We start from the raw sequence: 15,069 nt of genomic DNA, 5'->3' as shown, positions 1-15,069 counted from the left end.
AATGGCAGATGCCTTGAATGTAACTGATTGCACTATGAGTGATCAGTGAAATTCCTTCTTCAAATACTTTTTTCGTCAGTTCTTCCACCCTTGTTTCCTTCAAGAAGCTAGAACACAAGGAACGGAAACGAGGACTAATAAGGGATGGAGTCTGAGTGCTGAAGTAAACATGAGTTTAAACTTGGCATCCCATTTGATGTTGAGCCACTCAGATGTCATGAAAGAGAGTTACATGAACTTAATTATATGAATGTAAGCTTAGAAATAGTGGATGGTATCACTATTTCTAATCACGTGCAAAGGAATTATTTTGATGCACATTTGAATCAAAGACGTAGCTTAACAACACACTCAAAAAAATGATTCAGGTGACCTGATCCCACAACTTAAATAAATGCATGCTAAATAATTAAATTAAACCATTTCAAACATCATTTAGAGTTCAGTTGACATAATAATATTGATCATTGAATTAACTTAATATTGTGCATAATTTAAACTCAAATTTCTGTTAATTGAATTTATTTAAAATTAAATTGTAGAAACTTTGGAAATTAGGTAGTCGATTTCTAGTTCCCATCATGCTTTGCATATGGCTGGATAAGGAGAGTAAATGTTAAAGGAATAGTGAAGGGAAATACCTGTTAGTGTTTAATGCTGTTATGTTTGACATTTAAAAGAGTTTCTGTTATGTTGAAGTTTTTATGATAACCATTGCGCTGAAGAGTAGAGCACATGACCAGAAAAACACTACGCTGACTTTATTAGCAAAGACTGCGCTAATGCCAGTGACAAATAACAGCTTAATATGTAAATAAGTCACATTTAGTGTGTGCTGATTGTTATGGATTAGAACTAAAAAATAAAATAATAAGATTAAGTAAATTGGTTGAAGACCTACAAAGCTTAACTTAATTTTTGGGAGAAATTAACTTAAAAATATGTGTTTGTTACAAATGATTAAATTCTTCTAGCACAGTGTAGTTTGTTGGCTGAGAAAATAATTTCATTAGAAGTTGGAAGAAAAAATGGACTTGTTAATTTTGTTGTTGTTGAGCTAACACACTGTTGTTTAGAGTGATGACAGACCATATATGCTGCTGGTTTGGTGTGCAGCAGTACAGTGAGCATCCCAACTTTACTGCAACCATAAACCTCCTAATGCGGTCTTCCACACTTAATAGTTTCATTTTCTAAAATAAAGTTCATTCAGCACTGATAATATACATCCTAAAATATATTTAAATTTATGCTTAAAAATATTCACATTGACCAATAAATCAGGACAATTTATGAGAGATGCAGAGAAGTGGAATGAAAAAAATAAATAGTAACTTGTTAGTGTCACACATTCCTCTTGTTCAAGTACATAGAGAAACAATTTAAAAATTAATTCTGTGTGAACAGTTTTAAACAATCTTAAAGAGGATGCCTAATCTAAAAAAGGTACAGAAACTGAAATCTTTACATTAAAAATTGTATGTCTCTGTTATCTGAATATATTTAACTCATATTCCAGCTCTAAATGGCCTTGCTCTCATGTAAGTTGCAAACAGATTGATATACTTACAACTCCTCCTTTGGCACCTTTGGCACCAGCTTTTCCTGGCAAACCCTGAATTACACACAGATAGATTTCAGCTTGTTGCGAGTTACACAATGCTACAAAAGCCAGCAAACTAAGCAACTAAAAAGTAATAAAACACTCAAAAATGATTATTGAACAGAACAACCAGATGATTTCCTGAATAAAAAATTTGCAGATAAAAAACAAGCAGAGATGAAAGGCAAAAATGACGTTGTCACACCACTTATTAATATAAAATTTTCTTGCCATATTAATGTTTAGTCTGTGTGCTGATCATCTGGACAGTGTAATGAGGTGTAATACGTACAGGCAGGCCGTTAGGTCCTTTCTCACCAGGTACTCCAGGTCTCCCAGCATCTCCCTGTCAACACAAGCACACAGCGTCAGCATCACCAGAAATAACCACTCTCTAAACCAGCTGCTGATTACCTTTTCACCGTCCAGCCCTTGAGTGCCATCCTTTCCGTCCCTGCCTGGGATGCCCTGCGGTTCCACACACAGCATTATAATGGGCAAATCTAACGCTCCTCATAAGAGTCAGTAAATAAAACCGTTCCTCACCGGTTCTCCTTTAGGTCCTACACCTCCAGGGAGTCCCTTGGGGCCTATTTTCCCCTATTAAGAGGAAGACATATCCATGCCAATATCACAATCACTCTGATGTTACACTGAAATAAGTATGAGGGGCCTACAAGAAACTATATCTAGCAAGTAATGTGCTTACTATCTCTCCTTTGGGCCCTTTGAAACCTTGCGGTCCTCTCTCACCAGCATCACCCTATTCAGAAGCCACACATATCAAACTTTTGGTGATTTTATATTTTACTAACAGAAACACACATAAAAAAAAAACCACGTGCAAACATTAATGTGCAAAGGTGTGATGATACACTTACAGTTTTTCCAATGATGCCAGCTATTCCAGGTTTTCCTCTGAAGCCAGGCAATCCCTACAGAGAGAGCACAGCTGTCTGGACTCCGCATATGACTGTGTCTATTTCAGTAAAATGTGTGGGGTGATGTTCTTACTCTGTCTCCGACTGCTCCCACCGGCCCCTGCAGTCCTCTCAGCCCTCGAGAGCCCTTTAACACACCATTACACACAAAACATCAATGGAAGAAGAAGAAAAAAACTAGACAGAATTTGGATATTTGTGTTTCCCACAACATACAGTACAATGTGTTTTGTTGTTCGTGTTTAAATAGAATTCCTCACATTGTTTTCATTTTGATAAATTATATTATATTACACTCTATCCTGTTCAGTTCTTCTAAACAACTGTTTAACACTGGGGACTGTTATCCCAGTGCACCATTTTTTAAAAGAAAGAAACGAAAATTTGCTGATGTTGCTGACATTGCTGATCCTCAGATGCTCCACAAAATTAGAAATGGCAGAATTGAACCCCCCAGTATTTGATATTCTTGATGCTGCTCTGCTGCACACCATTACTCTCATTGATGTTAGGATGATAAAAAGTTTAAATTTTTAGGGTGGTCTGTCTCTAACAGCACAAGCAGAGTCAAAATGATTGGGATGCCAATCAAATTCAAGAAGATGACTTTGCTGTGCGCAGATCCAGTGCCACACTTCAGTTTAACTGTGAACGAGTGCAAGGTTTAAGCATCTAAACATTAATAACTGGTTTATGACAGAATTGTTACAGGCAGTAATTTCTGATTATGCAAATATTCCCTAGTGAACTTTCTCCATTTTGAATCAACAAAAGCCTACTGTATATCATGTATATAATTTAATTGAATAATTGTAATGAAATTGTAATGTAATTTGTAACTAATTGTGAGAGACAAGAACCATTAACGGACGCATTTTTGACATTATTTAGTAGTATAAGTGTATATATTATAAAATACAAATATTATTTGTAAATGGTATGCATGACTTTACATTAAAGCCCAGTTCAGTCAGGAGCACTCTGTTGATCAAGATTATTTTTGGTGGCAGGCTTTGCTCTGAAGGCTTCAGATTCTGAGCTGTCCACGAGCAAACCTCACTGAGGTCTGAACTCCATTCGTCACTCAAACTAGATTTATTTTACTGCTATTTTTCTTTGTTTTGCTATTTTGTCTTTAAAACTTTTATTTCTTTATTTCCTTTAACTAAAAAAGCAAATAATGACATATTTGTGAGAGCAACCCTTCCCAAGAAATAAGTCAATTCTAAGAGGAATGTCTGCAGACATGGTAAGTGTCTAGCTGAGGTGAGGCGTACCTGTAAACCCACTGTCCCTGGGGTCCCCGACGGCCCCGGCGGGCCCTGATCACCCTGATGGGAAGAGACAGCCACACAAACACATTACAAACAAGCTCCTCTCTGATTCAGGTTCATCCATTCATTAGTTTCAGTCTGTTACACAACTATCTCACCTTCTCTCCATCTTTCCCCACCTCTCCCTTACTCCCTTTATGACCTGTGTGACCCTAATTCAAAACACAAAAGCAGAACCACAGTTTGTGATATCTATTATAATAAGAAACACGTTTTATCATGTCAATGCTGACGTCAAGTCATGTTTATGTTAATAGCGCTTTATACAATACAGATTGTGTCAGTTATGGAAACACAACGATGGACACAGTTCAGATTCTGCTGTAAAGCAGACAATATTCCAGATTTTCAAATACTTGTATCTCAGTTAAATACTGTCCTGTCCTAACAAACCACACATCAATGGAAAGCTTAAAAATAAAAAAAATAAAGGCTGGTTTTGTGCTCCAGGGTCACAAATAAGTTCAGTGTTGGATCAGTTCAGATCAATAACATTATGAAGTTCATCAGTGTGAAAAAAAGTTAATTTAAAAAAAGTGTAATTGCTAATTCAGCTTGAGTGAGTTCGGTGTTGATTCAGTTCAGTTCAATTCAGTCCAGTGTTAAAGCTGCTCTCTGAGGTGTTGCTGAGTACCTTGAATCCAGGCATTCCCGGCGGTCCAGGAGGACCCGGAGGACAGATGGCCGGACACTACAAACAACACATTTTGTTTATCTTTTGAAAATGGAATTACACTTACAACAGACCTCTCTACACATTACAAATACCACAGACGTAAAGATACACTGAAAAAAAAAGCAACCAAAAAAAAACGAATTGTCACGATTTCCATTTAAAACTATTTACTTCAGTTTGTCTAAAAGCAAATAACAGTCTCCACTGAATAAATGAAAAGAAATCATTTAGTTTACTAAAGTAACTTAAGCAAACATTGAATTTAAAAATTTTTATCTTAATTTATCTTACTTGCAACTTCGACTTTTATATTAATAAATTATATAGTAATTAAGCGATGAATTAATTTCTGATTGAGCATTAGTGATGACACCAGAACTAGACTTCAAACACAGCCTTAGATGAAATCGACTGAAATAAAAGACATTAAGGGCCTTATCTTAACGATCTAAATGCAAAGTGTAAAGCACACGGTGCAGGTGCACTCAGGACGTGTCCAAATCCACTTTTGCTATTTTAACGCCAGAAAAACTGTTGGCGCACCTGGGCGCATGGTCTAAACGGGTTGTCCCTATTCTCTTAATGAGTAATGGGTATTTTTTGGGCGCAACGTGCAATAAACCAATCAGAGTCTCATCTTCCATTCCCTTTAAGAGCCAGTTCGTGCCATGACGGATTTGCTATTTACACGGCGGAATTTGGCAAGCGCAAAGACTGAATGCGTCTCTGAGATGAAACGAAGCTGTTCGTGTGTGAGCAAATAGCCTAATTCTGATTCATGTGATGGCTATTCATTATGAGGATATATATATATATATATATATATATATATATATATTTATATATATATATATATATTTAGCCTACAAAAAAATCTTATGCAATCCTTTAATTTTGGCATGTTTCTGTGCTGCTGTGCGTGCCTGTGTTTAATAAGCAGCGTGTACGCGTGTTGTGGACCCGCCTATACTGACACGCTCTTTAAATAACAAGAAAAAACATTGTGCCAGACTTTAGACCAGGTTTGAGCTGGCCTATGGCACAGTCTTTTTTCAGCTCCTTAAAATAGCAATGCGCCAGCAATGCGCCTGAACACACCTCTTTTTTAGACCAACACGCCCATGGGCGCAAAAATGAGCGCAAATGCATTTGATAATTAAACGACGTGTCGCTGGACATGAAAATGTGAACAGCGCCAGACTGAAACTATCAAACACACTTGCGCTGCACCTTGCGTCGCATTGCGCCGGGTGTATTATAGGGCCCTAAGTCTCTTAAGATCTGATTAAACATCCCCACAAACAGCATCACCAGCTCCAATTATTAATAACCAGTTTGACTTTATTTCTATCAGACATCTACAGAAGATCTTATTGAGAATTAACTAAGGTTTAGATGTTGATTTATTGTTTCATCTGAATAAACCTTGTTAGAGATCAGTGTCTGCTTTAGTTGGGCTCTTGACCCTTGACCTCTAGTCTTAGTTTTTTCTCCTCTGTCTGTTGTAACCATGTGTTCCTGAAACATATTTGTTATAACACAAAGAACCAAAGAAAATAACATCAGGTGTTGGTTGTTATACTATATAGTGATGATAATGGTGATGACAATCATCAGTTACCGAACTGTTCAGAATCTAATTTAAATAGATGCTGTGTAATTAGTTGGATTGTTGATAGTAAAAGCGACTCTAAGAGCCAATGGTTCTGTGATAATCAGTTAATATAAAGGACTTTCCAAACAGTTTGTGCTCATACATCTTTCTTCTACAGTATAAATCATTCACACACAGACATCAAAAGTCAGCATGTGAACCATAATAATGGTGACCATAAAAATAAAATTACAAACATGCAGCAATGCATGCTGGGAGTCATGGATGAGTTTTGTACTATGATATAGAGCTTAGATCGGGCCCAACAAATCAAGCCCGACCCTACCCTACCTGCGCATGACACGTGACGTGCTTTATCAAGGGCCCGACCCGACCCGGCCCGAGGACGGTGGCAGGAAATATCGGCCCGGCCCGCGGGTCGGGTCGGGTCGAGCCCGAGCTCGGGCTCGGGCAGAGAATCTAAGCTCTGCTATGATAGTACCCAGCATGCATTGCATCATCACTAATGCTCTATCAGCTCTTAATTCATCACTTAATTACTTAACTGCAATGTATATCTTCTTTTAGTGAACTAAACCTAATTAATTTCAGAGTACAGTTTTAAAACTTAAATGGTTTAAGGCAATCGGTTTCTTTGCGTGATATTTTATGTTTTACAGTGATTATATATATATAAATATATATATATATATATATATATATATATATATATCGTCCCCTTGGAATTATAAGGTTCTATTTGTCATTTTTGGCAAAATTGAGTTATTCCCATATTGTTATTCTATGACAACTTATTTATTATGTGATAGATTTTTTTTTGTATACATTATGGGATTTTTATTTAAAAAACAATAAGGTTCTATCTACACAGTCGAATGGAATGCAAAAACTTTGAAGCTCAATATCTCAAAACTACTCGGAATGCAGATAGAACCTTATAATTCCAAGGGGATGATATATATAGTACAGAACAAAAGTTTGGACACACCTTCTCATTCAAAGAGTTTTCTTTATTTTCATGACTATGAAAATTGTAGAGTCACACTGAAGGCATCAAAGGCTATTTGAGCAAGAAGGAGAGTGATGGGGTGCTGCGCCAGATGACCTGGCCTCCACAGTCACCGGACCTGAACCCAATCCAGATGGTTTAGGGGTGAGCTGGACCGCAGACAGAAGGCAAAAGGGCCAACAAGTGCTAAGCATCTCTCGGGGAACTCCTTCAAGACTGTTGGAAGACCATTTCAGGTGACTACCTCTTGAAGCTCATCAAGAGAAAGCCAAGAGTGTGCAAAGCAGTAATCAGAGCAAAAGGTGGCTACTTGAAGAACCTACAATATGACATATTTTCAGTTGTTTCACACTTTTTTGTTATGTATATAATTGCACATGTGCTAATTCATAGTTTTGATGCCTTCAGTGTGAATCTACAATTTTCATAGTCATGAAAATAAAGAAAACTCTTTGAATGAGAAGGTGTGTCCAAACGTTTGGTCTGTACTGTATGTATATATATATATATTATATTGACCTACATTCATTAACACTTTGGGTTTTGTGTAAAAAATAAAGTCTGGTACACAAAAAAATATTGATTGATTATCTAATCAATCATCTGTGTGGTCTACAAAACGAAACTGTGCTTCTCTTCTAAACTTGATTTCTATGCTTTTAATTAATATAATTAATAGTAGATTAAACTATGTGGTGTGAATGTGAACTAAACAAGTGCTTGAAAATGCTTTGCATGTGACTTAACAAGGAGCGTTAGAAGGGTTTCTGTTACTCTGGTGAAGAGAGCAGGCTTTGCTAGGGCTGAGAATGTATTTGCTGCTACTGTATACTTAAAGATTCAGTGATGTGACAAAAAGCATACATGAAATTGAATGAATTAAAACTTGCCAGTGAACCATATAAAATAATACTGAGACATTTGCTCAGTTCAGAATAACTTAATTTAATTAACTGACGTGGATGATTGAATAATGTAAATCCAACATTTTTTTAGTGATGTTCTTCATAATTAATAATATTTTTATGTTGTACAAATGTATTTTGTCTTTTAGAAGAAATAATTTTGATTAATATTAAATATATAAATCAAAATATATGTTTGTACCAAACATAATTATAATAGTAAAATAAAAAAATAAAATAAAAAATAATAATACATTTGGCTGTAAGCAATTTAAGTATCTGTTTGTTTGTTTTTTAGTTTGTATAAAGTACAATTTATATATTTTTTCACTTCAGTAGTTTTCATGCCAAAGTGGTAAATCATCTTAACGTACCAGCAGATCACCACTGCCTTCAGGAAGAGTTCCTGGAAGTCCCTAAAAAGAAGAAGTATAGGTGAGATTGAATGATTTGAATAAAATTAATGTGTTTTTGCACTTTGAGTCCTCATATGCAGGTACTTACAGGAGGTCCATCCAGGCCTGGAAGACCAGGGAGTCCTGGAAGACCCTCGGGCCCCTACAAGCATCACACAAACCAGAGCCACTCAGCACAACACTGGTCCATGAGCTCCACAGCTAACATACACATCTAACCACAACTATGTGTGTATTTATTCTCAGTGGACTGAAGAGAGAGATTCACAGACAAACATCAGTTTGCAGCTTGTCAGACACAGATCTTCTGCTTGTCTCTGTGCTCTGCTTACTGTAGCTCTTCACGTCCAAAATGTTTTTCATTTGTGCAGTGCAGATAGCAATCTGTAGTAGTTTTTTCTCAAAGTAATGAGTAATTTCTCTATGTTTGATCAATAACACATGACCAACAACATAAACGTCTTTGCTCTTTTTGCTGTCAAAGTGTGTAAAGAGCCACTCACCGGCGGACCCTGAGGTCCTGGTCCACCTGGAAGTCCATTAGCTCCAGCAAGACCCTGAGATCAGAAAACACACCCAAATGCAAATGTTTGACACTAGCTGCACATTGTCTTTTGTTGAGTGTCCTCACAGGATAATGCATGATCATAACCAAGAGCCAGTGCAAATAAACGCAGCCCGTGACCCATCTGTCCTCATAGCTAATTCGTTATTCTGATCAATCTTCCTCTAATTCTGGTACTTGTACTCACCAGAGCTCCTGGTCTGCCTCTGCCCTGAGGAAGACAAGAGAAGAGAACGTAAGTCACTGACATGTTCCTCATGATACTGCACTTTTGCTGTACAGATGATTTGTGAATGTAAGTAATGACGGTAGTCTGACAAATGAGAAACAAATATGGTGTGGGCTTGAACTAGAGAGGATCATTTGGTCCTGTACTTTTGGAAACAGGATTAAATGTCATATCACTGTGTTTACTGTGGATTTACTGATGCTTGGCACCTACAGGGGGTCCGTCCGGTCCGGGGGGTCCTGGGTCACCCTACAAGAACACACACAAAATAATATTCAAAATAAAAGTCTGATCTGGCAAGCTGAGAAACAGTAAGTGCATCAGAACGCTGTTGAGAGCTGATCGTACGCAGCAGACTGTGTTCTCTCTGCATGACCTACATAATGATCACCAACAATCTTACTAGAACAATACTTCAGTTTGTTTAGCTTTGTTTTGTTTTTTCTCAAATTATATCTTTGGTATAGTTTAAACCATACATTCTGATTTTATTTTAATCAAATTAATTATTTTTCTAAAAATAAAAACAAAGTAAAAAGATTTACACATACATAATTGGTTCACGTAAATGACAGATCATCTGATAATTTTTTCAGTTTTTTTAAGTGACCAAAGGAAGTGATTTACTGGTTTCATTAATTTATTCACTCAGTTTTATACTTTTTTCCTGTTATAGCACTATTATAGTGCTAAATAACAAATTGTTGGTGAGCAATCACACATAATTAGCATTCTAAACTGTAGGGGTGTCCCCAAATACGGATTTTCATTCGAGGTAAATAATGTTATTATGTTTTGATTAAAAGATAGTTAACACTAAACATCAGCGAAACCCTAACAATTCACAAGTTTTACAATAGTGCTCTCATTATAAAGTTAGCCTATATGACAGTAGTTATTAATGTTCTGCATTTCTGTTTTGAGCTGCGCGCTCTGAAGATGAACAGTAGAGTGAGCATTTGATAGCAAGTTTTTAATCAATGTGATTAAACTCATATTTTAATGTAGAATACGCTTCGTTATTTCTACAACATAACATTAATATTAAGACTTTTATCTGCAAAAAGAGCCCGAATGCAAATGAACGTTTCTGAATTACCGTATTTTCCAGACTATAAGTCGCACTTTTTTTCATAGTTATGCTGGTCCTGCGACTTATAGTCAGGTGATACTTATTTATCAAAATTTATTTGACATGAACCAAGAGAAATGAACCAAGAGAAATGAATCAAGAGAAAACATTACCGTCTCCAGCCCCGAGAGGGCACTCTATGCTGCCAGAGATGCTGCTCAGTGCTCCTGTAGTCTACACTGAAGACATAGAGCGCCCTCTCGTGGCTGTAGACGGTAATGTTTTCTCTTGGGTCTTGGTTCTAAATAAATGCGACTTATAGTCCAGTGCGACTTATATATGTTTTTCCCCTCATCGTGATGTATTTTTGGACTGGTGCGACTTATACTCAGGTGCGACTTATAGTCCCAAAAATACGGTAACTCCTTTCACGAAACAATGTGCTGAAACACGGCAGCTAAGCGTTTTATTATAATAGTATGGGTGTGACAGTCCAGTCATAGTTATTAATATTCTGATTTGTTGTTTGTCCTGCTCGTGCTGTGCTGAAGAGATTTCACCGTAGTACTATAATAAAGTGCTTGACTGAACCAAACACATTTTATATCAGGTAAATAATATATCCACAATAAATATACACCGGCTGAAATGTTTTAAAATCACTTGTACCCTACCTCTTCGAAAAAATCCAGTCTCTGCCGGTGTCAGTTTGAGTCTTGGTGAAAAAGTGAAACATAAATCTAAAGGGGTGGTTGGATTTATTCACACACTTTAAAATATTAATTTGAAGCTTCTTATTTTCAGATTCTTATTCACATCTTTATCATAATAGGCTGCATATTAAAGGGTTAGTTCACCCAGATAGCAAATTTATGTAATTAATAACTTACCCTGATGTTGTTTCAAACCCGTAAAACCTCCGTTTATCTTTGGAACACAGTTTAAGATATTTTAGATTTAGTCCGAGAGCTCTCAGTCCCTCCATTGAAACTGTGTGTACGGTATACTGTCCATGTCCAGAAAGGTAAGAAAAACATCTTCAAAGTAGTCCATGTGACATCAGAGGGTCGGTTAGAATTTTTTGAAGCATTGAAAATACATTTTGGTCCAAAAATAGCAAAAACGACGACTTTATTCTTTGATTTTTGATTTGAGCTCTCTCTCACAATAGACACGGAAGAGAAGACAATGATGAATAAAGTCGTTGTTTTTGCTATTTTTGGACCAAAATGTATTTTCAATGCTTCTAAATATTCTAACTGACCCTCTGATGTCACATCAGAGGTCTTACGGGTTTGGAACGACATGAGGTAAGTTATTAATTACATAAATTTGCTTTCTGGGTGAACTAACCCTTTAACTCATTAGGAGAAAACTGCAAGTTCTATGTGAAATCAGACATTTCAGCTTCCCCATAAAGTCAGAATGGCATAATCAATAACACCCCCGAACATTCGACTGCGAGATTAGTAGTCGAATCAGTCTCCTCGAATCGAAGCATCGAATTGTCAATTATTCGGGGTCAACCCTACTAAAATGTAATGCTGCATCCAAAATCAAATACTTCTTACTATATACAGTGTTGGGAAGATTACTTTTAAAATTTATTTTCACATATTTTAAAATACACACTTTAAAAAGCAATTTTTCATTTATTTTGTTAGATTACACAAATTGTGTTACTTAGTATTCCAAACTATTCTAAAGTATTTAGATTACTTTGGAGTACTCAAGGCCGGGACACACCAAGCAACGGTCAGACTCACATCGGCGGTAGTTTGCCCGATTCAACACTTCAGGGCCATAGACAAGAGTGAGAGCTCTGATTGGATTCTCAGTTTAGCGAATGAGCCAGTGCCCCAGAATTAAAGCGAAAGTGATGAAAACAAGCAAGTCAATGAAGGCGGTTATGATGCAAGGGTACGTACATTTTTGAATGGGGAATTTTTGTTTAAATTCAGTTATTTTGTCATGTAGACTGTGCAAACATCTGTTGTGAAATCACTTACTCAGGATAGTACTAAATAAAATAACATGCAATTTTAATGATTGTCCTAATTTTGTTAAAATTATTACAATTTTGCATATTTTTCAAGGGGAATGAAACTTGAAAACCATATCATAGGATCTTTTCAGACTGTTAGAGTCAGATAATCACTGTTTCCTGTTTCCATTAACTGCCTGTTACAGTTAACATTAATGTTTAAATGAAATAAATTATATTAACATTTAAAGTAATCGTGTATAAAATACTTTTAGGATGTAATTTGACTACCGACCATTTAAAATGTAACTGTAATGAGTACAGTTACTCATATTTAGCATTTTTTATGCATAACTAAGTTACATGTATTCTGTTACTCCCCAACCCTGATATAAAAAAAAAATAATAATAATAATTGTATGCCAAAAGATTAGCATGTCCAAATTCATAATATTCAAAAATATTAGGCAAAAAGTACACGGGTGACCTATACGCCCAGATTCTGAAGTACACAACTGAAGGACAATTTAGTATCCCATGAGGTCACAACTGACACGAGAGGTCATGTGACAATGACAACATGGCAGATGTAGTACATCTAAATTTCATTCATACTACACACATTCAAACTATATAGAAGATACTCCTTCAAGAGCTTCGAAGTAAGACCAAATTCAAATGTAGCACCTACTCAGACTGTAGGTCATTTCAGACGTACTTTAAGGCTGGTTCTTAAAGCCGTCCATCTTCAGATAACCCAGAGTAACTGAATCTCTTCTAAATCCCAACATCACTGAATATAAAACTCTCCCACTTTTGTCATCTTGCTCAAAAACAAAAAAACAATACTTAGTTTCAATTTCTGCACGCTTAGTAAACAAACTACAGCTAGTACAAAATGCAGCAGCAAGAGTTCTTACTAGAACCAGGAAGTATGACCACATTAGCCCAGTCCTGTCAACACTGCACTGAATCCCTATCAAACATCGTATAGATTTTAAGATATTGCTTATTACTTATAAAGCCCTGAATGGTTTTGCACCTCAGTATTTGAATGAGCTCCTTTTACATTATAATCCTCTACGTCCACTACATTCTCAAAACTCAGGCAATTTGATAATACCTAGAATATCAAAATCAACTGCGGGCAGCAGATCCTTTTCCTATTTGGCACCTAAACTCTGGAATAACCTACCTAACATTGTTCGGGAGGCAGACGTGTGTTGCAGTTTAAATCTAGATTAAAGACCCATCTCTTTAACCTTGTTTACACATAACATACTAACATGCTTTTAATATCCAAATCCGTTAAAGGATTTTTAGGCTGTATTAATGAGGTAAACCGGAAACGGAAACACTTCCCATAACACCCTATTTACTTGCTACATCATTAGAAGAATGGCATCTACGCTAATATTTGTCTGTTTCTCTTTTGTTCCGAGGTCACCGTAGCAACCAGATCCAGTCTGTGTCCAGATCAGAGGGTCACTGCAGTCACCCGGATCCAGTACGTATCCAGACCAGATGGTGGATCAGCACCTAGAAAGGACCTCTACATCCCTGAAAGACAGCGGAGACCAGGACAACTAGAGTCCCAGATACAGATCCCCTGTAAAGACCTTGTCTCAGAGGACCACCAGGACAAGACCACAGGAAACAGATGATTCTTCTGCACAAACTGACTTTGCTGCAGGCTGGAATTGAACTACTGGTTTTGTCTGGTCAGAGGAGAACTGGCCCCCCAACTGAGCCTGGTTTCTCCCATGGTTTTTTTCTCCATTCTGTCACCGATGGAGTTTCGGTTCCTTTCCGCTGTCGCCTCTGGCTTGCTTAGTTGGGGTCACTTCATCTACAGCGATATCGTTGACTTGATTGCAAATAAATGCACAGACACTATTTAACTGAACATCTTTCGACGTAACCTACGCACTCTCATCTGCGGCTATCTGCTATGGTTTCATCTTCGCTTCCTTCCCTTCTGTTCCACTCTTACATCTTGTTTAGACACTATTTGGTCCTTATCTTCCAGGACAGCCCGTAACACCCCTTCTGCCCCTTGGTTATCTGATTTTCTACGCGAACACTGTTCTAAGCTTAGAGCTGCTAAAATGGTAATGGCAAAAAATACTTCTGACCTTAATGTGTATCAGTCACTCCTCTCTTCCTCTCTGTCTGCACTGCTAAAAGGACATACTACCATAACAAAATTAACAACTCTTGCATGCTTTTCAAAACATGTTCCTCGCTCCTTTGTCCTCCTCCCCCTCCTCCATCAACTCTAATAGCTGACGACTTTGCCATGTTTTTCATTAATAAAATTAAAGACATCAGTGCACAATTCTCCACACAACAATCCGTCAAGCACTTCTTACCAGCAAACATTCACTCATTCACATCCTTCTCTTCACTCATCCTTTCAAATCACCCTACTACTTGTTTGCTTGATCCTATTCCACCTCATCTCCTTCAAGCCATTTCTCCTGCAGTTGTACCTGCACTCACTCACATCATCAACACATCCCTCTAAGACTGGCAAGAGCGGAATCCAAATCTTCAACACTTATCTTGCTTTCTATCCGCTGCTCTTGACACAGTTAACCACCAGATCCTCCTATCTACCCTACTGGCAAAGGGCATCTCGGGATCCACACTCCAGCGGTTTGAGTCTTAAAGTCGAAAAGAATGCACTGGCTACCAATAGCTGCTCGCATAAAATTCAA

General features: G+C 37.1%; 1 protein-coding gene across 1 annotated transcript in view; it reads right to left on the bottom strand.

Annotated features, from left to right (window-relative positions):
- The window catches only part of LOC132128855 (collagen alpha-3(IX) chain-like), a 48,777-nt gene that overhangs the window by 20,721 nt on the left and 12,987 nt on the right, over window positions 1–15,069 (bottom strand). Inside the window, exons 6-20 of the mRNA XM_059540230.1 lie at window positions 9,507–9,542; window positions 9,252–9,275; window positions 9,003–9,056; window positions 8,588–8,641; window positions 8,458–8,499; window positions 4,513–4,569; window positions 3,977–4,030; window positions 3,822–3,875; window positions 2,618–2,671; window positions 2,485–2,538; window positions 2,313–2,366; window positions 2,150–2,203; window positions 2,018–2,071; window positions 1,896–1,949; window positions 1,571–1,615 (exon numbers count right to left, since the gene is read on the bottom strand). Coding sequence (XP_059396213.1) covers window positions 1,571–1,615; window positions 1,896–1,949; window positions 2,018–2,071; window positions 2,150–2,203; window positions 2,313–2,366; window positions 2,485–2,538; window positions 2,618–2,671; window positions 3,822–3,875; window positions 3,977–4,030; window positions 4,513–4,569; window positions 8,458–8,499; window positions 8,588–8,641; window positions 9,003–9,056; window positions 9,252–9,275; window positions 9,507–9,542 — 744 coding nt within the window. The remainder of the gene's footprint in view (window positions 1–1,570; window positions 1,616–1,895; window positions 1,950–2,017; window positions 2,072–2,149; window positions 2,204–2,312; window positions 2,367–2,484; window positions 2,539–2,617; window positions 2,672–3,821; window positions 3,876–3,976; window positions 4,031–4,512; window positions 4,570–8,457; window positions 8,500–8,587; window positions 8,642–9,002; window positions 9,057–9,251; window positions 9,276–9,506; window positions 9,543–15,069) is intronic.

The sequence above is a fragment of the Carassius carassius genome, chromosome 46 (genome assembly GCF_963082965.1).
Source record: "Carassius carassius chromosome 46, fCarCar2.1, whole genome shotgun sequence".
NCBI classification, from domain to species: domain Eukaryota; kingdom Metazoa; phylum Chordata; class Actinopteri; order Cypriniformes; family Cyprinidae; genus Carassius; species Carassius carassius.
The sequence above is the reverse complement of the archived record's forward strand: the minus strand, read 5'-3'. Positions and strand labels throughout refer to the sequence as shown.